This window comes from Macaca mulatta, chromosome 5 (genome assembly GCF_049350105.2).
Source record: "Macaca mulatta isolate MMU2019108-1 chromosome 5, T2T-MMU8v2.0, whole genome shotgun sequence".
Taxonomy (NCBI): domain Eukaryota; kingdom Metazoa; phylum Chordata; class Mammalia; order Primates; family Cercopithecidae; genus Macaca; species Macaca mulatta.
Window position 1 is genome coordinate 5,379,796 of NC_133410.1, and position 25,117 is coordinate 5,404,912.

General features: G+C 52.4%; 1 protein-coding gene across 4 annotated transcripts in view; it reads right to left on the reverse strand.

Annotated features, from left to right (window-relative positions):
- Positions 1-25,117, reverse strand: part of SORCS2 (sortilin related VPS10 domain containing receptor 2) — a 569,237-nt gene that overhangs the window by 100,089 nt on the left and 444,031 nt on the right. For 2 of the 4 annotated variants that reach the window (XM_028848328.2, XM_028848326.2), the window contains exon 4: positions 4,570-4,734. In XM_028848328.2, coding sequence (XP_028704161.1) covers positions 4,570-4,734 — 165 coding nt within the window. Of the gene's footprint in view, positions 1-4,569; positions 4,735-14,369; positions 14,636-25,117 lie in introns of those variants that run through there. The other 2 variants (XM_078003137.1, XM_078003136.1) reach the window with 2 other exon arrangements.

Sequence of the window (25,117 nt, forward strand, 5' to 3'; positions counted from 1 at the left end):
TCGATTGACTCTGAGCTTGGCATGTGACTTGCTTTGGCCGATGCTGTGTGAGCAGATGTGATGTTTTCCAGGTCAAAGCTGTTACGCTAAAGTTGCTCGTGTGGTTTGCTCTGCAACCCCTGGAGCCTCTGCTCCCCCATCATGAGAATAGCCTGCTCTCAGCATAAGAGTCCTATGGGGACGTGAACTCCACCAGTAACCAGGAGCCTCATATAGCCAATCCCAGCAAAGCCCAGCAGAGCCGCCGGGCAACCCACAGAACCCCAGGAAGAAGAAATAATGCTTGTTTCTGTAAGCCATTGAGGCTTGGGGCTGTGTGTTACTCAGTATGATTGTTGCAGATACCTGCCTAACACACCAGATTTGTTGGAGTCAAGGTTGGTGTTGTTCCACCACACCACCCTACTTCTTGAGAATTAGAGCTTTGAAAAACCGCATAGCCCCTCAAAAACTAAAGCCCTGTTGTCATTGTTATTAATTTACTCAAATTCCTCATTCCTTTTACAACTGCAACTAAGCCTTTTTCTTCCCTTTTTCTTTCCTTATTGTCACAGAAAAGAACCAAAGCAAATAACTGAGATTTCAGCTCCATTAATTTTTCAGGGCACCATAAATTAAAGAGCAATTGCAATGCAGTCAATTTCTGCGGGAAAATAAGTCTCCGTGATTGTGCTTTAGTCTAATTACATGGAAGGCTAAGTAGCGCTATTAATACCCAGAAGCACAAGCTATTACCAAGGAAGGTGTCAGGAGCAAAGAGGCAGCCCAGGAGGCTGAGAAATGCAGGGACAACAGTCAGGGAAGACCAGACCTTGGCAAAGAGGCCAGGTCCTGTCGACAACCATGGCAAAGGAGAGCCAGGAATCTCCATTTGGAGGTCCCTGACCTGGACAGTCCCTGATGGTAGAAATTTATCATTCATTCATCTAACCAACAGTCTGCCATCCATCCATCACCCATCCGTCCACCATCCACCCATCCATTCACCATCCATCCATCCATCATCTATCCATCCACCCATCTATCTGTCCACCCATCTGTCTACCCATCCATCCATCCATCACCCATCTGTCCACCATCCACCCATCCATCCACCATCCATCCATCCATCCATCCATCATCTATCCATCCACCCATCTATCTGTCCACCCATCCGTCTACCCATCTATCTATCACCCATCTGTCTACCATCCACCCATCCATCCACCATCCATCCATACATCCATCCATCAACTGTCTATCCACTCATCTATCTGTCCACCCATCCATCTGTCCACCCATCCATCCATCCCCATCCATCCACCCACCCACCTTTCCATCCATTCATCCCCATCCACCCATCCACCCATCCATCCATCCATCCACTCATCCATCCATCCATACTTCCATCATCCATTCATCCATCATCCATCCATCCATCTACCCACCATCCATCATCAATACATCCATCCATCCACCCACCATCCATCCATCCACCCATTCATCTATCCACCCATCCATCATTCATCCATCCATCCATCCATCCCCATCCACCCATCCATCCATCCATCCATCCATCCATCCATCCATCCATCATCCATTTACCTATCCATCATCTACCCACCCACCCACCCATCCATCTATCCATCTATCCATCCCCATCCATCCATTTATCCATTCATCCATCCATCCCCATCCATCCATTTATCCATCCATCCATCCATCCACCCATCATCTATACATCTATTCATCCATTCATTCATGTGTCCATCCCTCCTCACCCATCCATCCACCCACCCATCCTCGATCTGTCCATCTAACTAATATTTTCAGCCAGGCAGGCACTTTAGATTAAAATGGTGAAAAAGACCAGACACCTTCCCTGCCCTCAAGGAGCTTACCCCAAGTGTATGTATTGGGTGTAGGCAATAACCAAATGATTGCACAAATATATAGTTACCTGACATGGTTTGGCTCTGTGTTCTCACCCAAATCTCATCTCAAATTGTAATCCCCACATGTGGAGGGAGGAACCTGGTGGGAGGTGATTGGATCACGGGGGCAGTTTCCCCCATGCCGTTGTTGTGTGATAATGAGTGAGTTCTCATGAGATCTGATGGTTTAAAAGTATTTTGCATTTCCCGACTTGTGCTCTCTCTCTCCTGATGCCTTGTGAAGATGACGCCTGCTTCCCCTTCACCTCCCACCGTGATTGTAAGTTTCCTGAGGCCTCCCCATCCATGCAGAACTTTGAGTCAATTAAACCTCTTTCTTCATAAATTAATCAGTTTCAGGTAGTTCTTTAGAGCAGTGTGAAAACGGACTAATAGATACCCATTGTGATCAGTGTTGAGAAAGAGCAGCACAGGAATATGGAAGAGTGTGAAATACTGGGGCTCAAGCTGACCTGGGGTGGCACAGGGAAGGCTGCTGACTTGGGCAGCTTGTGTTTGCCTTCCAGGTCCATGATGTCTCTTTCCAACCCTTCTCTGATCCTGGGAGCTGACCTGTGTAGACAGATCCTCCCTTCTCTGGCCCTGAGACCGACCTGTGTAGACAGATCCACAGCCTCTTTCCTCTAGCCTCTGATTGGATTCTGCCTGTGGGAAGCCTCAGTGCATTGGAGAGAGAGAGGCATGTGCTATTCCTCTCGTTCCCTGACTGTTCAGCCACAGTTTGGTTCAGTTGCTCTACTCAGAGCCAGGCCTCCTACTGGGACCCTTCCTGCAACTGTGGAGCCCACACCTCCTGTTGGGCAGAGGTGCTGGGTTCAGAGTGGCCTCTAAAACGTATCCACGTCCTAATCCTTAGAACCTGGGACCATTACCTCACAGGGCAGGAAGGGAGCCTGCAGATGGGATTGCTGAGGTCTCCAGATGTGAAGATCACCCCAGGCTATCTGTGTGGGCCCTAAACGAAAGCCCCTGAGTCCTTACAGAAAGCAGGGGCAGAGGAAGATTCACACACACCCACACATGTCCACATACACTCACACACTCATGCTCACACACACCCACATGTGCTCATGTACACTCACACAAACACACGCTCACATAGGCTCTCACACACCCACACACACTCACACCCTCACACACACACACGTTCACATAGGTTCTCACACCCACACACGCGCATACCCCCCCACACTCATCTACACTCACACAAACACACATGTTCCCATAGCTTCTCTCACACACAACCTCCACACACGCACACGCTGACATGCTCACAGTTTCACACTCATAAACACCCACACACTCACATACACTCTCACAATGCACATTTACGTACACACCTCCCCACATATGCACTTTCACACTCACATGCACATGCGCTAACACCCACACTCACACTCACATTCACACCCACACTCACACATTCTCACAAACACACCCACAAACTCACATACACTTTCATGTACACACCCACACCCTACACACACTCATACAATCACACACGCTAACTCACACCCACAATTTACACACTCAAATACACCTTCACACCCATTCTCACACTCAAACACCTCACCCACACACATACCCACACACTCACATACACGTTCACATCCACATACACTCATACATTCACACTCACAGTCTCACACCCACCCACACACTCACATGCACTCACACACATGCGTACACACACACACACACACAGAGTAGGCAGTGTAGAGATGGGGCAGTGGAGATTTGAAGCCTGAAGGTATGGAGATGCGGCCACAGCCAGGAGACACTGGCAGCTGCCAGCAGCTGGAAGAGGCAGGGTTGGACTCCTCCCTAGAGTCCAGGTGGAACACGGCCCCACTGACACCTTGATCTTGGCCCAGCGATGCTGGTTTTGGAATGTGGGCCTCCAGAATTGTGAGAGAATAAGTTTCTGTTGCTTAAACCACAGCCTGTGGCCATCTGTTCCCATGGCTGCAGGAAAGGAACAAAGTCCTTTCCTCCAGTCCTTTCCTACTGGGCCCTCCCCAGCCCCCGGGCCCTCTCCCTCCCCAGCCTCAGAACCCAGGTGGACCCCTCCCTGCAGATGCAGCCCAGTGTTCCCCACCAGGCTGGACCCCCGCTCTCCCACTCACCCAGGGAAAAGGCCTCAGTTCCCTGCTGAGCCCCACGGACACAGCTCCCAGAGGAGGAGACGCTGATTTGGGGAAGAACAAGTCACTGCTCTCGGCGAGGGTAGAAGAGCATTCTAGACTGAGGGGAAGGCCTAGTGAGGTGTGATGAGAGTGTGGGGAATGTTCCAGAAGTAGAGAAAGGCCCTTGTGACTGGTGTGCAGAGAGGGATGGCGAGTGGTATGATCCTAATCGCCTGCTACTCACTTCCTCTCTTGAGCCTCCGAGCCCGGTGCACCGCCCACCTGACCACTTCACTCAGCTCCCACAGCACAGCCAAGTGGGCACGGTCCCCGAGGGGGCACCAAGAAGAGGGCAATGGTGGGGTCCAGCGTCCCAGCCCACAGCCCCGGGAGGCTCCTCCACAGCCAGCCCAGGGGTTCCGGGTCCGCTCCACGTGGGCACTCGCCTACAGGTGGGTCAAGCAGACCCCAGCCCCACACGCCAGGCGAGAGGCATCCATACAGCTTACCTTGCTCTCCTTTGTGTAGGCGAGCACCTTGTCCTCCTCCTTAGGGTGGAAAATCAGAGTATCCACGAAGAAGGGAATGGGCTGCTTCTGAAAGGTGGCACCTTCATCCACACTGAGGAATAGGCTCTGGTCCCGGTCACTGAGTGAGGAGCTGACAAGGATGACCTGAAACACAAAGCGGGTTATGAGGCCCAGGCCAGGTGCACCTCTCTCCCAACATCTGAAAGGGGGTTGTGAGGCCTGGGCTGGGTGTGCCTCTCCCCTCTAACCCCTGACACCAGGGAGGAGTGCCCAGAAATGGCGGGCCTGCCCCCAGCCCAGACAGCTCAGCCTAACTACAGCCATTCATTCATGGAGTCTCGGGACCAGCCCCTCACCCCTGCACACCAGGGAGGAGATGCCCAGAAATGGCGGTCCACCCCCAACCTGACCGGCTCAGCATGAATCACAGCCATTCACTCATCCGTCTATTCATTCATGGGGTGCCTGGGCCGGGTTTCTCCACACACCAGGGAGGGGTGCCCAGAAATGGTGGGTCCACTCTCAACCCAGCCAGCTCAATGCAAATCACAGCCATTCACTCATTCATTTATTCATTCATGGAGTGCCTGGGTCAAGCTTCTCCTTACACCAGGGAGGGGTGCCCAGAAATGGCGGGTCCAACCCCCAACTCAGCCGTCTCAGCCTAACTGTAGCCATACATTTAGGCATTCATTCATTCACTCATTCATTCATTCATGAGTGCCTGGGCTGGGGCACCCCCACACGCCAGGGAGTGGGTGCTGCAGAAGTGGCAGGTTTCCCCCAAACCCAGCTGGTTCAGTGCTAATCATAGCCATTCATTCATTCATTCATTCATTCATTCATTCATTCATTCATGGAGTGCAGGCCACTGTTCTGGGCCCTGAGGCTCCACTGTAAATGCAGGGTTCACGGCCTCTGCTGTGAATTCGAATCCATTCCTGAGAGCCAAGACAGGTGAGCACTCAAAAACCCTGTCTAAAATTCTGTTTCAGGGAAAACTGCCCCAAAGCAGGACCAGGGATGGACGGGGAGGGAGTGACTGGGTGGGGCCCACTACCTTCAGCAGAGGAGATTACTGAGCTGGGGGTCGCCGGGGAACTCAGGGGCAGGCCCGAGGGGCTGATGAAGGGAACTGAGCAGGAGGCAGACATGGGGCTGGAGCAGCAGCCAGGGGGGTTGGGTCTGCAAATCCTCGGACAGTGGTACAGTGGGTTGTATGGTGACTCCACAAAGATCCGTCAACATCCCTACACCCAGCACCTGGGACTGTGATCTTATTTGGAAATAGAGTCTTTGGAGACGTGGCTAAGCATCTCAGGATGAAGCCATCTGGATTTAGGGTAAATCCTAAATTCAATGACTGGTGTCCTTATACGGAGAGGGTAGGTAGGGATGCAGAGAAAAGGTGACACACAGGCAGAGACGGGAGACGCACCTGGATGTCACCACGGCCATGAACTGCCGGCAGCCCGGGACGCTGGGAGTGGCACAGAGATGGGGGACGCACCTGGACGTCACCACGGCCATGAACTGCCGGCAGCCCGGGACGCTGGGAGAGGCACAGAGATGGGGGACGCACCTGGACGTCACCACGGCCATGAACTGCCGGCAGCCCGGGACGCTGGGAGTGGCACAGAATGAAGAGTCCTTCTGAGCCCCTAGAAGGTGCCCAGCCAACACCTTGGACTCCCGGTATCCGTACTGTCAGAGGATACATTGCTGCTGCTTTCAGCCCCCTGGTTTGTGGGTCTTTGCAATGGCAACCCCAGGAAACACACACAAGAGCTCTGCCAACCGGGGATCCTGTTATTTGGGGCGGGAGGTCTCTAGGGAGGCATGATGAAGGGAGGGGTGGCCTGGTTTAGGTTTTCAAAGGGGTTCACACAGGAGTGGGTCATTTAGGGGGAGATCCCCTTATCCCAGCTGGGTTTGGTGGCTTGGTCAGATTCGGGACATCGCATCTCTACATTCAGAATGACAGACACCCAGACACTCACAGGTGGCCCCGGGGCCATTTTGTTTTGCAATTAGCAGACAAGGCGGCAGACAAAACTTACCTGAGGTCACACAGCCATGGAATTTGAATCAGGTTACCCAGAGACTGAGTGTGCACCCCTCGCTCTGATCCTACAAGCACACAGTGTTCGTTTGTTCTTTCGTTTGTTCCTTCCTTCCTTTCTTCCTTCCTTCCTTCATTCATTCCCTCATTCATTCATTCATTCATTCCCTCATTCACTCATTCCCTCATTCATTCATTCATTCCCTCATTCATTCATTCATTCCCTCATTCAACAAACATGTACAGTCCTGGCTTACCCAGGCACTGGGTACTGCAGGGATGGGGGTGAGGCACGGGAGCAGTTGTGGCTGTGTTGGACACGGTTCTCATCCTAACAGGGGACCCAAAGCCAGTCCCAAAGGAAGTCTCCCTTTGGAGCCAAGCGTTTGACTCCAGAACCCTGTTCTTAGCCACACACTGCAGGGTGCGCCCATGCAGGATGGGGCGTTTAAGTTGGGCCTCGCGTGGGGCTGGGTAGGACCAGCCCTGCTGAAGATGAGCACAGCTTTCCTGGGGAGGGCAGTGGGCAATGGCATGAGGCGACTATGGTGGCCTTGCCAGACCCCAGAATATCTCCAGAAGACAATTAAACTCATGGAGCCAAAATCAATAGGCTGCCTGGGGTGCCTGCCTTTAAGTGAATGAATGGTGATCCCATAGATCCTTTCTTTCCAGGGAAACCTTCATGAACTTCCCCGCTATGGTCACTAATCTCCGCTAACACAAAACCCTGCTCTCCCACCACACCAAGGGCCTGACAAAGAACGACGTGGCCTCCATGGAGAGTGATTCCTTGGATGACTTTGGTCCCCAAAATGCGGATGAAGGTGTGTGCTCAGAGCTGTGCCTCTTGGTGTGGTTTATCCGTAAGAAAAAAAAAAAAAAAACAAGGAAGAACTGAGGGTAGCCTTCGATTACATAATAATGTTGGCAAAGAACAGGTAATGACTGGGGAGCTTATGTGCTCATGAAAAACAGCAGGGTGCAAAATTACAAGGAAGTACGCTTACTGTACATACCACATTGACACGGTGATGACGCGGTCTGTTAGGATTCTGTTAATGACGAGTGAGTGGGTAAGTAGGTATATTTTTATCAATGGGAAATGGCCAGAAATAAGAATGGAAGGCAGCTTGGTGGGATGTAAGAATGATTGGTCTTAAGTGGTGGAGCTAGAAGGAATTTACTTTTTTACTTTGATAGAATAGTTTCAGATTTACGGAAAAGTTGCAGAGATAGCCGAGTGAGTTCCTGCTTGCTAGACAGGGACAGTGAGGCACAGGGAAGTCACACAGATGGTCAGGATAGAGCCGAGGTCAGGAGCTGAGTGTTTGACTCCAGAGCCCTGTTCTTAGCCACACCCTGCAGGATGCTTCCACACAGGATGGGGCGTTTTAGCTGAGCCTCACGGTTCCTGTCTACGCTATGCGCAGTTCCCGTTATTAACACCTTGCGTTAGCCTGGGACATTCACCACAAGGAAGATGCCAGCATCAGCACGTTAGTGTTCTCCAAACGCCGTGCTTTGTTCAGCTTCCGCCAGTATTTCCTTTTCCTGTCCCAGGATCCCACCAGGACACCACAGTACATCTTAGGCTGGGACAGTTTGGTCACTTTGCTTGTGTTGGGTGACCTTGTGAGCTCTGAGGAGAGCTGGCCAGGCATGCTGGAGGATGCCTCTGAATGTGGGTCTGTCTGATGATTTTCTGGGCATCAGACGGGGTTGTGGGTTCTTGGGAGGAGGGCTGCAGGGGTGAGTGAGGGACATCAGACCAAGCGCCGGCCGTCAGCAGACTTGTCACCGATGGCACTGCCCTTCCTTCCCAGCCAGGGTCCTGCATGTCAGACCCTCCCTGGTGGAGTCACTCTTCTCCTTTCTGCACTGTCCTCTTGGAAGGAAGTCACCGCGCACAGCCCACGCTTGAGGGGTGGGAGTTACCCTCCTCCTCGAAGATGGAAGAGCCACATCTATGATTTGGAATTCATTAGCATGGGAGACGTTTGTCTCTTCCCCTCCATTATTTACTCATTCAATCATTTATTTATATCACTGTGAGCTTATAAATATTTATTTTATACTTCAGTTGTAATTGCAGACTGTTCTGATATTTTGTTGCTCAAATAGCTCCAGCTCTGGCCTCAGGGAACCCTTTCAGCTGGGCCTTGTGTCTCTATGACAGGCCCTCATCATCCTTCTCCCTCCCAAGGTTCTTCTTGTTTTTTTTTTTTTTTTTGAGACAGAGTCTCGCTCTGTTGCCCAGGCTGGAGTGCAGCGGCACGATCTTGGCTCACCATAACCTCTGCCTCCCAGGTTCAAGCGATTCTTTTGCCTCAGCCTCCTGAGTAGCAGGAATTACAGGTGCCCGCCACCACACCTGGCTAATTTTTGTATTTTTAGTACAGATGGGGTTTCACCATGTCGGCCAGGCTGGTCAAGAACTCCTGACCTCAGGTGATCCACCCACCTTGGCTTCCCAAAGTGCTGGGATTAAGGCGTGAGCCACAGTGCCTGGCCTGCCCCTCCCGAAGTTCTGCACACACTGCACGTGGATTCCCCGGATAACCAGGAAAAAGGAAGGAAGTCCTCAGGACCTCTTGGCTCATTCATCATGCTTTCAACGTTGACCCACACGTCTGTGCCATTTGGCCAGGGAAGCCCAAATTCCCCTCATTAAAGCGCTTTTTCCATGATACAGTTCTTCAAATGTTCTTACAAGGCAACTATGTGTCCACCATCCTCACTGGCCTGTGTGCCATTTTTGTACCTCGAGCAAAACAGAACTGACACGGAGCTGGCTGTTAATCCCACCCGATGGACACATGAAGGAGTGCATGCAGGAATGAGCGAATGAGCAATGCCGTCTCAGTCTGCGACCCCTAAGGGAATTGTGTGTTTGCTTTTCGCCTCTGGGAGGAAAACAGCCCTTATGAACATTTAAGTAGCCTGGAGAGCAAATCTCATAGAAAAAAGCTCATCCCCTTATTCATCTTTGCCACTCAAAGCTTTGCACATGAATGAAGGCTCATTCATTCATTCATTCTTCCACATTGCAAGACCACATGGTCCAAGCAAGGATTCAGGTAAACATGGGGCTCTGTGGGAGCACAGAAGAAGGAAAATGGCACCCAGGTGTTGGGCAGGTACAAAGGCAGGTAGGAGGACTTCCTGGAGGTGGTGACACCCAGATGAGCCCTGAAAAATAGACGGAAATTTGACTGGTAGACCTGGGGGATGGGGCTTCAGGCAGAGAGGACAGCACGACCCCAAAGGAAAGTAGGTGGGGGTCCCTGCCCTGCCTCTCCTCCAGCCTCACCTCCCACCATTCAGGCTCCTGGCATCAGCCACGGCAAACTCCTTGTGTGTCTCCAGTTAGTGGAGGCCATTTACATCCTGACAACCACTTGTGTGCGTACTGTTCCCTCTGCATGGAATGCACAGTGGGACCAAGACACCCCCACCCCTGCCACTGGTGACTCAGAACCAAACCTTCACTTTTCAAAATGACACAAAATCCATGTGCGATCACATCAAAATAGCTTCTTTCAGATTTTCTGAGTACAAAATTCTGAACAACGTCAACCAACCCAAATGCCTCTTGTTTACACACGTGAGCCTGTTTTGATGATAAGATGCCCTTCCCCTTGTTATCTGCTTGTCGAGCACCCTGTTCTGCAAGACTCATTTCAAAGCTCGCCTCTTCCGGGAAGCCCTCTATGATAGGGAGTTCTTCCACTCCTTCCTCTGCCCCCTCCAGCATCTTGTGCATACACAGGCTACAGCCTGGTGACCCTGGTGTCCTCTTGGTGGGTCTGCTTCTGCGGCCAGCCTCCCAGCCTGGCAGTGCTCATGTCTTCAGCACTGCCACTCCCCCCAGCACTGTGATCCCAATGAGTGGGCATTGGCATCATTCACACACAGCCAGGGGGGCTCTGGGTACAGGGCTTGCTTCTCCATCACAGCCCCTTTCTGCACAGTCCACACCCTCCATTAGGCCCAGGGCTCTCACAGAGGCGAGCCGAGAAAAAGCCCGAGGAAGTGATTCCAACCTGGGGCCCGGCAATCTGGGCCGGGGTTATTTTTGGTGCGGAGTTGGGAGAGTGAGCCAGGAAAGAAGCGGGAGAGGAAGGTGCTGACAGGAAAGGATTATTGGAGCAAAGAAAACAAATCAATTAGCATCGTGCCAGGCGGAGCTGGCAGTGGTTCCTCCAAATCGGGAACCAGCCTCTATTTTAAATGGTGTATTTTTACCACTTACTATTCTGGGGGAGACATATGGTACCTGCACTGGGTTCTGGGGGCCCAGGAGGCTGGTTTTTTGAAATTAGAGGCGACATTCTAAAACATGGTAAAGAGAAATGCTTGACAGATTCATATGACTAACGGCCAGTTATTCGAAGACTAATTCTAAGAAATAGGTGCACAGCTTACGGGGCCCAGCACATGGTCGGGGGCAGACACAGGGCCAGGCGAGTCCCTTATTTTATTAAATATTCACAGCATACCAGCTAGGTAGGTGCGATTATGCCCATTTCTCAGGTGGGAAAACTGAGGCCAGAGAGCCTGTGTGCCCAGTAGGAGATCGCACAGACCGCTTTTTCTCCCCTGATGTCTGTGTCACCTCTACAAGCACCTCGGCCAATGGTATCCTTGCACCTGCCCAGAAGGCAGCTGGCCAACACGGGGGTCCTGATGCAACAGGCTTGGAAGAGTCTAGAGAGATCCCTCCTACCCTCAAAGACTGGAAATGGCTTCCAGAAGTCTGCAGCGGCAGGTCCGTCCAGGGCTTTCGCGATGGATTTCCGACCCTGTGAAGAGGGAAGTGGGTGGGGGCTGGGAGGGAGGGACTCCCATTCCTTCTTCCCTCTTGGCCCCTCGGCCCATTCTGGAGGGGACTGACTGACTCACTCAGTCCATATGTGCGGAACCCTGGGCTAGGAGCTGAACCCCATGGGATTCCTGGCCCCCCGGGGGGATAACAGCAGACAGAAACATCACCGAGTAGGTCTGAGAGGTGTACTAATCAGGGCACCCCGAGCAGAGAGGGCCCCTCACCCAGGCTGGGCCAAAGTGAAGGAGAGGCTGTCCATCAGGAGCGTTTCTGCAGATGAGACACAGCTCACACAGGGTGGGCCAGAGTCGACACTGTGCAAAAAGATGCCCCAGAGAGACCAAGGGCAGACACTGGGAGACGCTGAGCTGGCCCTCCCATCCCCTCCCTGCCTGGCCAGGGGGTCCGCCTGAAGCCGAGGCCTGGACGCCCTTCTCTGGCTCTTCACAACGAGTCCACACCTTCCTGCCTCCCTGACCTGCATCCCACCTGGTCTCCTGCTTGGACCTGCTTGTCAGAAGCACCCCTGTGACTGAGCCATGCAGGAGCCAGCGGTGACTCTGCCCCGGCCTGCGGGACGCTGCCAAGTTCCCTTCCCTGGTCTGCGTTATCTTCCTCCAGCAGGGCTCCAACCCATCTCCTCCAAAAGGTGGTGCCAATGTCCCAGTCTGCCTGGCAGCTAAGCTCATCATATCCTAACTCTCAACTCTCCAAGTTAAAAAAAAAAAAAAAAGGAAAACAAATAGCATCCAGAAACTACTTCTCGCCTCTGCTAGGGCTCTGGCTCACACTCGCCTCTGCAGAACTCTGGTTTCCATTCACAAATCTCTGTCCCAGGGAGTATGCTTTTAATCTGCCCTTTACCAAGTTTAGCCCTAAGGATTGGTGTCATTTGGGTTTGCCTTTCTATTTAAAACCCAATTGCCCAGTCTACTTCTGGCCAGACAGATGCGCCCAGCTCAGGGTACACACAACTTGGCTTTGATGCTGAGAGAGGCAAACAGTGGAGGCGAACAAACACTGCAGCCTCCACCCCCGGATCTGAAATTAGAACCTTCCCAGAGTGTCTCATCCAAGCCTGTGTGAGTCAGAACGAGCAGAAAGCATTCTCCCACCCAGTGCTTCCCCTGTGGCTGAACGCACACAGCTCGCTGGATGTTCAGCACACACTCCAGCGGCTAGTTTGGTGTTTTAGGAGAAAGTCACTCCTGTGATGGTCATGTTTGGCTGACCCTGAGGGCTGTAGAGGTCCCAGAGTACAGAGTCCAACTGAGATGTGGCCTTGGGCAAGTCCGTCTCCTCACCTTCAAATTGGAGATAATCTCTTCTGTGCTGAGGTTCCCAATGAGGCAAAACATTTGCAAGTGTAGAAATATGAAGGGTCTTCATTCTACTTGTTGCTTTCTTCAACCAGAAAGATCTACTTGTGAAGAACTCACAGGTGGTCTGCAGGTTCGTTCCTGCTGGGGCCCTTCAGGGTCTCCCAGGTGCTCCTGGGATTCAAGACTCACTCCCATCCTCACCTGCGGACGTGGTTCCCACACATCCTGCGCTCCAGTAGTCCTGGGCTGTGTCCAGGTCCCAGAGGCCCATCATACCCTCACAGTCTGCGTATGAACGGGTCTCCCTTTGTTGGATGCCTTGGCCAACTTCTGGCTGCCTGCAGGGTAGGGCCCAGGGGGGCATGCCAGTGGCTGCTGTGGTGGTTAACCAGGTGAGATAACATGGTGACCTGGCCTTGGGCAGAGGGTAGGAGAACTGGAGGGGAGAGGGCAGATGTCAAGGACATCTTGGAGGTACAGTTCAGAGGCTTTGCTGGGAATAAATGAAATGGGGAAATACAAGAGCATGCTAAGTTTCAGGCTTGGGTCAAAGGGTGGCTGATGGTGCTTTGCAGAGATGGGGATGCAGGAGGAAGAACTGGTTTGGGAGAAGCTGAAGCTGAGGTCAGTTTGAGCTGCGGAGGTTCCTGAGGTACCCCCAAGTGGAGCGAGGGGTGGGGTTTGATATATGGGGCTGGGATGGGAGAGGAAATCTGCATGGTGGGTAGGCATTCGGAAGCTCCGTGCACAGACTCCTGGCTGGGGGCCCCGGAGAGGATGAGCTCATCCAGGCATGGCAGGAAGTGGGAAAAAGAACTGGCCTGGGATAGAGATCAGATGGACCCCGCAGAGATAGCTGGTGGGGAGCGAGGGGGGGTGGGAGGGGCCGCTGGAGAGTGGCGATGGGTGAGGGGCTTCAGCAGGCCAGGAGGAGAGAGCTCGGCCTTCCCACCTCCTGACTCCCACCTCCTCCTTCCCTCACCTCTCAGCTGGGCCTGCCCTGCCACAGCCTCTCTGACTTGTTTCATACCCATGTTTGTTCCACACCCATGGTCCCTCTCAAGTGGCTCTGGCCACCCCAGCCTCAGGCTCACTCTATGTTCTGGCTCTGGGGAGCCCCTTCCCAGAGGCTGTGTGGCTGGCTCCCTCTTTTTAAAAATTTATTTTTATTTTTATTAATATCACTTCTAACGGACCAATCATAATTGTATACATTTGTGGGTACGATGTGCTATTTTGATACATGTGTGTGACACACACACACACACAATACACAACATGCAATGATTAAATCAAGCTAATCAACACAGCCGTCGCCTCACCCACTTGCTTTCTGAGATGAGACATGTGAAATTTTGAAACAGAGAGAGAAGCGAACTCCAGATGACCGGCTCCTCCTAACCCACAGCTGGCAGCTCCAATACCACCGTCTCAGGGGCCCTTCCTGGGCACACCATCTAAATGGGCCCTGCCTCCTGGTTATCCTTTGTCTTAAAAAGAAATCATTAAGCCTCTCTGAAAACATCCTTTTATATTATTATTTCTGATTGTGGCAAAATAGACATACCATAAAATTTCCTTTGTGAGCCCTTCTCGAGTGTACTGTTCAGTGGCGTTCGGCTTCCACACTGCCCTAGAACCATAACCACCGTCCTTCTCCGGAGCTTTTCCATCACCCCAAACTGCAGCTCCCCGGGCGGGAAGCCCAGTTCCCCACCCCCTCCCTTCGTGTTATTGTGCTCACTTCCTGGCCGACCCCCCACGAGGCCCCGTGGTCGGGGAACAGGGTTTGTCTTGTTCACTGCCGGATCCCAAGCCCCACCCGGCACGTAGTCGGTGCTCAGGACACGAGTTCAGTGCCGCTGAACATGCTGATGGGATATATTTAACTCTCACTTCCGGTGAACTTTTAACATTTAAGGGAGGTGGCGTTCTGCTCTGTTCTGTTCCGTTCCGTTCCGATCCGTTCCGTTCTGTTTTGTTGTGCGCTGATGTCTCAAACCTTCCAAGCCCCACCTGAAGCCCAGGAGCCTGGAGACCACATGCCCCCGCCTCCCTTAGACTCCACCCCCAAGCTGCCTTCACATGAATGCTGACAGGCACAAGAGTGGAGGCACCTTGTTCTCCAGCAGCTGCTGCAGGCAGGTCCAGGGCTGTGCCAGGGTCTCCAGCATCCTCTCCAGGCCCACCCGCTCGGGTGCAGCAGGAGCTGAGAATTGGCAGCTGTTTTTCGAGGTTCCTGCGCGCCTGACCTCCTGATATTTTCAGTGTCTACTGTGTAAGGAAGCCTCCAGGTCCTTGTGTCAAACCCCTTCCTCCCCTAGATACCGAAACTGGTTTCTAACCAGCGCCTGTGAATCACTGGATCTAGAACTATTTTACCAAATAAAATGAGTTGATCTGAACCCTTCTCTTGTGTGGACCGAGAGCATGCCTTCATGCCAGCCTGCCCAAGGTCTTGAGACTGCCTATCCTCTTCCCTGCCAAGACCCAGGAATTTTGCTAGGGCATTTTTCGTGGCTCCTCAGCCAACAGAGGCACATCATGAGTTAATGAGAGCTTTGCCTCTCAAATAAAGCTCTCGGCCAAATGGGAATCGGGGCAGGGCCAAGGTGGAGAGATCTGTCAGCATTCATGGTTTCTAACTAGGCGGGCGAGGGCCCCATTTGCCCCCCATGGCATGGGAGTTCATGCACAATTCTGAGAAACATGTTGGGAGCCAAGCAGATGATGCCAGGGCTTGGGCGGCAGTATCACCCATCCCTCCTGAGTAGGGATATGTAGGGCCTAGCATACTCAGCAGGACGCCTCCCACTGTCCTCTGTTTAGCTGAGGGAATTTTGAAAAACCCACGAAAAGGCTGGGTGCAGAGGCACACACCTGTAATCCCAGCATTTTGAGAGGCCGAGGTGGTTGGATCGCTTGAGTCCAGGAGTTTGAGACCAGCCTGGGCATCAAGGCGAAACTCTGTCTCTCCAAGTACAGAAAAATTAGCCTGGCATGGTGGTATGCACCCGTAGTCCCAGCTACTTGAGGGGCTGAGGCAGGAGGATCTCTTGAGCCTTGGAGGCAGAGTTTTCAGTGAGCTGAGATCGTGCCACTGCACTCCAGCCTGGATGAAAGAACCAGACCCTGTCTCAAAAAATAAAATAAAATAGGATAAATGAATAAATAAAAAATAAATAAAATCCTACAAAGGAGAAAAGTCAAGAGAAAAATTTTCATCGAGGATGAGGACGAGGAACAGTAACATAGGTGGGACTCGAATTTTTCATTCATTAAGCCAGCACCTAGGCACTGAGCACCAAGGACTGTATTACTTGTTGGGTTATGACTGTGGATAGGACAGGGCAGGACAGGACAGAACAGGACAGGACAAAATCACCCTCCCATGGGCTTATAGCTGAGTGCAAAAGACAGGTAGGAAAACAAACGCAGGAACATGATCGTTTCAGATGGTAGTGGGTTCCATGAACAAGATAGAATCAGGTAATTCAATGACTAATGTACATGTGTATATGTGTTTATATACATGCATTCATACACAAATACATACATATGATACACACAAATATATGTATGTGCTATAGAAAGAGATGTACATATGTAGGAACAAACCTATAGTGACAGAGGCATGAAGCAGGCCAGAAGGTTAACAGCACTATTTGTTTCTGGGTGACGAGACGATGGTACTTTTTTGTTTCTTTGGAGAATGTTTCTGGCTACACTTCCTAGTTTGTACCGCATAGCCTAGTGTGAAACACCTATGGAATGATTAAATATACTTTTGTAAGTCAATATTTTAAAATGAATGTGTTACATTTGTAATTAGGAAAAAATCCAATAAGTAACAGACTTTTATGAAAGAGGAATGTGTTTATAAGCAAAAGCCTAAGAAAGTCTGTTAGCAAGACACTTGTTACGAACTAAGGTTTCCTGCTAGGTCATCTGTGAATGGTCAGTATTCGATACTTTCATTTATTTATTTATTTATTTATTTATTTATTTATTTATTTATTTTGAGACAGGGTCTTGCCCTGTCACCCAGGCTGGAGTACAGTGGTGTGATCTCGGCTCACTGCAGCCTCTGCCTCCCAGACTTAAGCCACCCTCCCGCCTCAGACTTCCGAGTAGCTGGGAACCACAGGCGCGTGTGTACCACCATGCGTGGCTATTGTTGTTTAATTTCTTTGTAGCGACAGGGTCTCTCTATATTGCCCAGGCTGGTCTTGAACTCGTAGGCCCAAGCGATCCGCCTGCCTTGGCCTCACACAGTGCTGGGATCACAGATGTGAGCCACCGCGCCCAGCCTATCAATACTTTCAATCCAACTGTCTTTTCTTTTCCACTCTCCTCCCCTCCTCCCTCCCTTCCTCTTTTCCTCCCTCCCTCCATCGTTTCCTCCTTCCCTCCTTTCTTTTTTCCTTCTCTCCTTCCTTCATCTCACCCCTCCATCCATCCTTCCATCCATCCATCCATCCACTGGGGAGTGGCTGTAAGGGTGCATGAAGAGAGTAGTGCTGGGTGCTTTGAGTCTAGTGGCCATTGTGGCCACCTGCTGTAACCATCTCCATGCAACCCAGCTCCTGCACCTACCTCCTTGTCATGGGTGCCAGTGGCTTCTGGCTCCCGGGCTCATCTCTGCTTGAACTTGAACTCCTTCTAGTGGGGTGAGAGACGCTGACTGTGTGCCTGGCTCTGTGCTAGGCACTAGCTCCCACAGTCCTCATTTTATTCTCACAATGGCTACACGTGGGAGATGTTCTTGTCTCTCTTTTACAGACAAAGAAACAGAAGCTTGGAGTGGTGAGATGACCCACTTAAGACCACACAATTTGTGAGCCACGATGCTGGCACGAGACCCAGCTCTGTCTGACTCGGAGCCGGCGTCCAGCCTCTGCACTGAGGCTTGAGCTGACAGGCATCCAACATAATTTAGTAAAACACCCACTCAAACACGATTACAGAATTGACTGTCAGGAAAGGGCTGGTTCTGTTTTAATTACTGGCCTGACAATTGCTAAAATGCCAGGAAACATCCTTGAGAACATTTGTAAATGTAATGGCAAGGCAAACCTTTTCTCTTTGGCCAGAAGGCTGACTTGGAAAATCGCGGGTTTGATCGATAATAACTAAATAAGGCAAATACATTTCAGAGCATAAAAAAAAACTCATCATCGATACTTTGTAGCCTTGATTTATTAATCATCTTGTGTGTAGCATTTGTGAGAACAAGAGCCCCTGCCGTGCTCCTCCTCCACGATCATTGATGGTCTCAGTTCTCTTAAGGGGCTTTGCACTGAGGCTCTGGAGTGAATACGGTTTAATCGTGTTTTGTTTGCCTGTCTGAGGACATTTTGCAGACAATGCTAAAAGCCTGTTTGCTTGGGCAGAGTGCGGTGGATGGCTAATTCTCTGGAGTGATGGTGTTTTGGAAGATTGTCTTTTATCAGGATGGTTGCATTAACTATCTATGGTTGGACATGTGAACAATTTGTTCATTTGTCTGCCCCCTAATTGAACAGTGGAAGGCAAGGGAATGTATCTCGGTAGCTTTGTGTTAGGTCTTTCCAACAGCGGTGCTGGCAGCCTCCTGGGTGAAGATGACAGCTTTTAGAAATAACTGTGGAATCTCCTAAGACTTTCTCTTCAAATATTTGTGATGAGAAGCCACGATAGTATTGTGGCTGCTGGTCAAATTGGTTAAAATCTTGCATCAGCTTCAACTAGAAGCCATTCTTAGTGTTTTCTTATCGTTTCCTTATCGTTCCCACGAAGCAGATGTCTGAAGCCAAAAAGTGAGCCAAGGGCTGCATTGAATGGCCAAGGTCATGGTCATCCATTTAGGGACCAATTTGTATTCCGTGGTCATAGACTCCCATAAGGACAGAGCTGAAAGGCCCGTGAATGTAAGCTCCTCATAGTTGGGTGGGGAAGCTACACTTCTGTCTGGAGAAGCCCCAGTCAGGGTCTGCAGGTGATAGCAGCTTGAATCATGGTCGGCATGAATGAAGAACTTTTGCATTGCATGGAGTGTATAGCAATACTGGTAACAAATAGCTGTGCATAGCATTTATTGAGCACTTCTGTATGCCGGGCACTAGACCAAATGCTTTCTTCATATTTTCAACCACCCTCTGATGAAGCCGTTGTTATTATTATCCTTGTTGAATGGCCCCAAGGAAGTGAGTCCCAGAGAGGGCAGTCACCAAGTCACTGCCCAGTGGCTTAGGGGTTGATGGGGTAGAGCCCTGACCGCTGCTGCGAAGGTGGATATGGGACGCATGCTGCTCTTCCTCCACTCTTGATTTCAGCCTCCATTGAAACTGTGTGAACCAGTGCTGGGGGTGGAGGGCGGAACAACCTCGTCGTCTTTGGCTCCATGGAGCACACAGTCTAGTGAAGAGGCAAAGACTGACAAAACATGTAAGTGGCAGCTATGCACCCCAGCAAGGGCTCGGTCACTGAACAAGCGGGGAAGTGGGGCAAGACCACAGAGACAGCAAGGTGGGTCAGGTGACCCATCCAGCAGGAAGGGAACGAGGAGGCCACGGGATGGGGAGGAGGAGATGACTGCAGGAGATGTGAAAAGGTGGAAGGAGCAGGACTGGATGCCACGGGTAGGACAACAGGGAGTCTGGAAGGCCCCAGCTCCTATCTTGGGCATTGGGGGAAAAACAGTGAACCAAAGACACCTGGTAGCTTCCTTGTGGCTGAGAAGAGACTGAGAAGGAGTGACCGGAGAGGCAGGAGGAAGACCAGAGAGCACAGTGCTGCAGAAGTCATGGGACAGTCACCAAGAGCTCAAGCACGGTGCGCTTTCAAAGCCCCACTAATTGACAAAGACGGGGTACTGGTGTCTCTGAGTGCCACTGATTGTCGATGGTGGGAAATAGGTGTCCCCAGGCACCAGTAATCGCCAGTGGCAGGAATACTGGTATCTCCCCAAGGTACCATTGATTGTCAAAGGTGGGGTATCAGTGTCTCTGAGTGTCACTGATTGTAAAAGGCAGGGCATTGGTGTGCCTGAGTACTACTGATTGTCAGCGATGGGGTATCAGTGTCCCCAGGCACCACTGGCTGCCAATGGGGGGCTAGTGGTCCCTAGGAAGGGATGGGGTGGGAGGTAGCACCGTCTTCTGTCCTTCATCTGCCCTCTAACCATATGCCATCGGTCATCAGTCAGTCCTAGCATTTCCACTCCTCAGTGGTAGGGAGTGCCTTTGGGTCTGGGCAGGGCTGACCCCAGAGCAGATGCATCACGAGCGGTGGGTGAACTGAACAAAGGCATAGCGGGAAAGATGAGTGTCTCTTTTGTCAAGTTATTCTCCTCCTTCCTACCACAGATGAAGGATGATTTAATTAAGGTTCCTGGGGAAAGAGCTCTGGAATGGGAGATTTCCCAGGGGCTCTCTGCAATCTTGTGGAGGCCAATGTGACCCAAAGCTCTGGTTTCCTGTGAGAAGCATCAGTGCTGGTGCTTCCAGATCTGGAAGAACGGATGTCCATCCTGCATGAAGCCTCCTGGGACCCCGTGCCAGAGCACTCACGACAGAGGCCGGCAGGGCCCCCTCCCACAGGCAAAGAGCAAGGTGGGCAGGGAAGGCAGGGCACTGCAGTCCAGCCCCTTCCTGGGACTCCAGACGTGGTGACACCTGGAAGCAGGAAGCAGCAGCAGAGGGGCCGGCTGGACCAGCACACCTTCTGATGCTGGAATCACTGCAGTTGTGCCCCAGCCTCTCTGCTTGGATACCTCCAGTGGCAACAGGCTCCCTACCTCACTGCCTGTGCAAGTGTTTTCTTTATAACAAGCTCAACCCTGCAAGACACAGAAGAAAAGGCTTCAGAATTCACCTGCAATGAATTTTGGCCATGCACACACAGTGGCGAGACGGCGAGTCAGTTCTGCAGTCTCTGGGAGCCTCGATCCTGCCCCTTTTGAAGTGGGTCACCCTCCTCCTTCTTGCTCCCTCTCTTCCTTCCACCCGAGCTACAGGTTGGAGTAGGGGCTGGGTGAGGGGAGGAGGTGCCTCGGGCCTGCTGAGGAACACAGGGATCCTGGCTTTTCTGAGGCTGCTTTGTAGCATCTCCCCCGGGGGCCGTGCTCTGGAGCAGGATGTGGGCCTTACTCAGACCAGAATGTCATTAAAGTCACAGATGGACATCAGTCCTGAGAGTACTGATTAATAACTCACAGCGCTGTCGTGACAAGCAGATAGAGCTCACCAAGCCGGGCAGTGATCGTCACAACCCCCATAGCTGGGCAGCAGCACCAGCAGGCTCTCGCCAGGCCAGACACCGCCCCAGAGGCTGGGCTGCTGCCAGCCCTGCTTTTCAGAGAGGTGAATATCTCACCCGGAGGTCGCCTGGTTCAGACAGAGCCGAGCAGGTGACAGGGAAGCTCGATGGACAGCGTGCCACACCCCACCAGTCCGTAGCCCCAGCAGCCTGTCTTTGATTAGATTTATTGACTAGGTTTCTGTGTAGGATTTTGTTCAGCAAAAGTGTTTTCATGTTTTAAAAAAAATGTTTCACCACCTTTGATTTCATCCGATCAGCACCACCCCCAATATACACACACATAGACACACACACATAGACATACCCATAGACACACACACTTGCAGGTGCAGGGAAGGGCGTGAGATGCCGGGAGGGAGTGGGAGAGGAAGGCTTCAGAACCCAGGAAAGACCCCTGTGCCCCTAGTTCCCACATGCCACCCCAGGCAGGGCTCAGGGCTTGGCAGGCTGCCACATCTCCGCCGGGCCTGGTCACACTGCCCAGGATGGACATGACCTACCCCCAGCAGGGGAGGTGCCTGAGGTTAAGAGGCCCTGGGAACCCCCTCCTTGTGGTCAGCAGTCGTGGGTCTCAGAGCCGGCTGGGACCCCATGGCCAGTGACCTCCCGTGCCTGCCAGCCGTTGCCTCCCTGGGCCTCTTGGTGGTGGGTTAACATGGGGGTCACAGCAGGAGAAGGGCACCTGGGGGACACTCGGGGGCCTGGAATACACAGGGTTGACCTCGTGGCTGAGGAGCAGGAGAACAGAGGAGACTGATGCCCGCCTGCCCAGGTCAGAGAAAATGCCCTGAGTGCAGGGAAGACCCCCCACCATGAGACCCTCAGCGCCTTCCCCACTGGCCCCGGCCTCAGCTTCAGCTTCAGTGTCTAGTCTGCAAGAAGAAGGCAAAGAGCTCCTGCCCCGCAGCCTTCCAGGCCAACCTACGAGGAGCTGCACAAACCCAGCTTTGTCGGGGGCATGGAGTGTGTGTACCCAACCCCCACCGCCTCCATAGTGACGGTGCCTGGAGCCTGGCATTGTGGCCGCTGGACACTCTGCTACTGTTTTTGTTGGTTGCCCAGAACTCAGCTGCCCGCTTCCCCAGGAATCTGCTTCGGTTGACAAGAGCCCCTTGCTGGGAAGTTAACCCTCCCCCCGGCAGTCCACAGATGGACAGATGCCCGATGGATGTGGGGGTGAAGGACCAGGGCTGTATCTCCAGGGTCTGGTACACAGCAGGGTGGGACTCCACAGCATGGGCTGCAGGCAGGAGTGGGATGTCTTGTGAAAGCCGGGACCCTAAAAAGCTGAGAGATTGCCACAGACTTGCAGCCACACATGGGCCACATCCACGTAACACAGCAAGATGCCTTATTCCCAACAAAGCCCGACTGTGGGTCTCCTATTTTTAGACCAAAGAAAACAATACATGGTGATACTGTGGGAAGGATGGCTGATTAGAGAAACCTGTAAGAACCCCGTATCGTTCTGCTCCAACAAGATCGCAATCTGCAGAAGAGGTGCTGCAGGTGTGCAGGAGAAACGTCCAGCAGTCCCCAGCCCAGCGGATGAAGGAGGAAGGGGAGGAAGAGGAAGGAGGAGGAGGAGAAAAAAGAGGCATAACTAGATGCAGCTGTTTCCAGAGTGGGAGAGACCAGGTGCCTGGGGATGGGGCAGGGGCAGGGGCTGACGAATCTGCCGAGACCCTCTTTATTCCTCATGGAAACATCCTGGCGTTTCATGTCACACACACATGAACACGTGCATAGATGCGCACATGCCTGTGCTCCTAAAGGCCATCCCTTCCCACCTGGGCACTATGCCATGTGAGTATCAGCCTGATACCTGTGTGCTGGGCTCATGGCAGAGCCTCCAGGCCCCCTTGAGAGAGAAGGCAGGGAAACCCACTGAAGGCTCTTGTCATGAGGACTTGGGAGAGGGAGGGCACATCAAGTCCAACCTCCATCAGGACACTAGCACCCAAGGAGGCGAGGCCGCTTCTCCAGGGCCCACACTCCTTGGGGACCAAGCTGGGACCCCTGGCTGCCTAATGCCAATTCCAGGGCAGAAGACCCCGCACATCTGGAAACTGCCCCTCATGTTCCTGAGTGTGGACTGAAGAGGTGGCCAGCGTGGAGTGGGCAGGGTAGAGTGAGGTTTTACTGGCCAGAAGCTTCCGGGCTACTTTAAGGGAAATGTCTGGAGAGGCCATGCTCCTCACAGAGGATGTATCAGCCTTCTGCTCCCTGGACTTACTGGATAAACTTCCCAATAAAAATGCTCCAAGATGCCTTGCCCTGATAGAGGGAAACAATGTTAGATTTTCCCAGACTGGCCAGATGAATCCCTTACGCCTGGCCGTCGTTAGCTGCCACTGGCTTAAGGGTAGCTACTAAGTATTGGGCAGCCTCTATTAGCCAGGTGCTGAGTGGCACACGCATCTTGTCTCATGAACCCCCACAGCTGATCCTCGAGAGGGGTGGTAGCTTCCTAGAGCTCTGAACTTGCCCAGAGACACACAGCACAGGTGCAGGACCTGGGTGCACATCACAGATTGTGCATCTGTTACCTGTACCTTTCAGAGAAAAGCATCTACTCTCACATTTGCCGGTTAGAAACTTCAGGTGCTTCTGAGGACCTGTGGGTGCCAGCAGTCTCCCCCTCACTGTGCACACAGGCATGGATGGCACAGGTGAGCTTCCTGCCACCCGAGGCTTCCAGGACAGTGGTGTGTGTGTGTGCGTGGCTCAGACAATAAGAAAAAGCAATAATATACTCTCAAATACAGAAAAAAGTCACTGCAAATATAAAGCAAGGTAAGAAGATGCAAGTCCTAGGGTGGGGTGAGGGTTGTGACTTGGGAAAGGAGGGTAAGGAAAAACATTCCTGAGGCAGAAAAGCCTCCTAGGTACAGGGGAGGGCACATGCTAGGGAGAGTGGCAGCACGCACAAAGGTCCTGAGGCACCAAACTTGGCATTTGGAGGAACCACAGGAGTCCTGAAGTTGGAGGCATGAGGGATGAGGGAGCAAGCGGAACGTGCTGTGGGTGGAGAGGCAGCCAGGGTGCGGGCCTGGGAGTCCCACGAGGAGTCTGATTGCAACGTGGGATGGGGACCTTGGGGCCCTCGAGCAGAGGAGATATAACCTGATTTCCCTGGTGAACGCCCCTGCGGGTGCGGCGTGGAGTGCAGACAGACGGGCCGGGGTCCTGGAAAAAGCCCTGGAAGATGGGCGTGACTTGGGTCCTGGGCTGAAATGTGGACAAAGGTCTGGTGGTTTGGAGAACTCACTTGCAGCACAGAACTCACTAGTGCATCTGAGGTGGAGTGAGGGGATAGAGGGGGAAAGGATGGCCTCTGAGCTTTCAGCGTGAGGGGGATGGGACCACTTCCTGAGAGGAGCCTGAGGAGGAGGCTTCTGTGAAGCAGGTGGAAGAGTTCCGACAGCAACGTGATGAATCAGGGATGCCTGTCTGCCCTCCGAGGCGGGTGTCATGGAGCAGCAGGAGATCTGAGTTTGGACTTTGACTGAGGCATCAGGGCTGGGGAGTGGTGGGGGTGCAGACATGATATCTGAAGCCATGACACTGGGTAGGATCATGGAGGAAGAGGGAAAAACTGAGGGGTGGGTGAGCATCCCACTCCTGACTGCAAATCCCAGAGAGAAAGCCCCAGCTGGAAGGTGAGGCAGAGCTGGGGGGCTCCGGTAGGCGGCTCAGAGGAAGAACACTTCTCCCCACTTCTCCCCCTTTCTCAGAAGAGGAAACTGAGCTCCAAAGACACCAAGGCTTGTCCCTATAAACACAGCCCATGACGGGCAAGCCAGATTCTGAGCTTCAGGATTTTGAACTTGAACTAAAAGTTGCTCAGAATGTCTGACCCTTCTTCCACATGGCCAACTCCTGTACATCCTCCAAAGGCCAACTCAAATGTCTTCTCCTCTATGAAGCACTCCTTGCTCCATGCTTGTGTCCAATCCCCCACCATGGTTCTGTGGCCGTTTCTACACACCTCCACTTAGAACCTTTTCTATG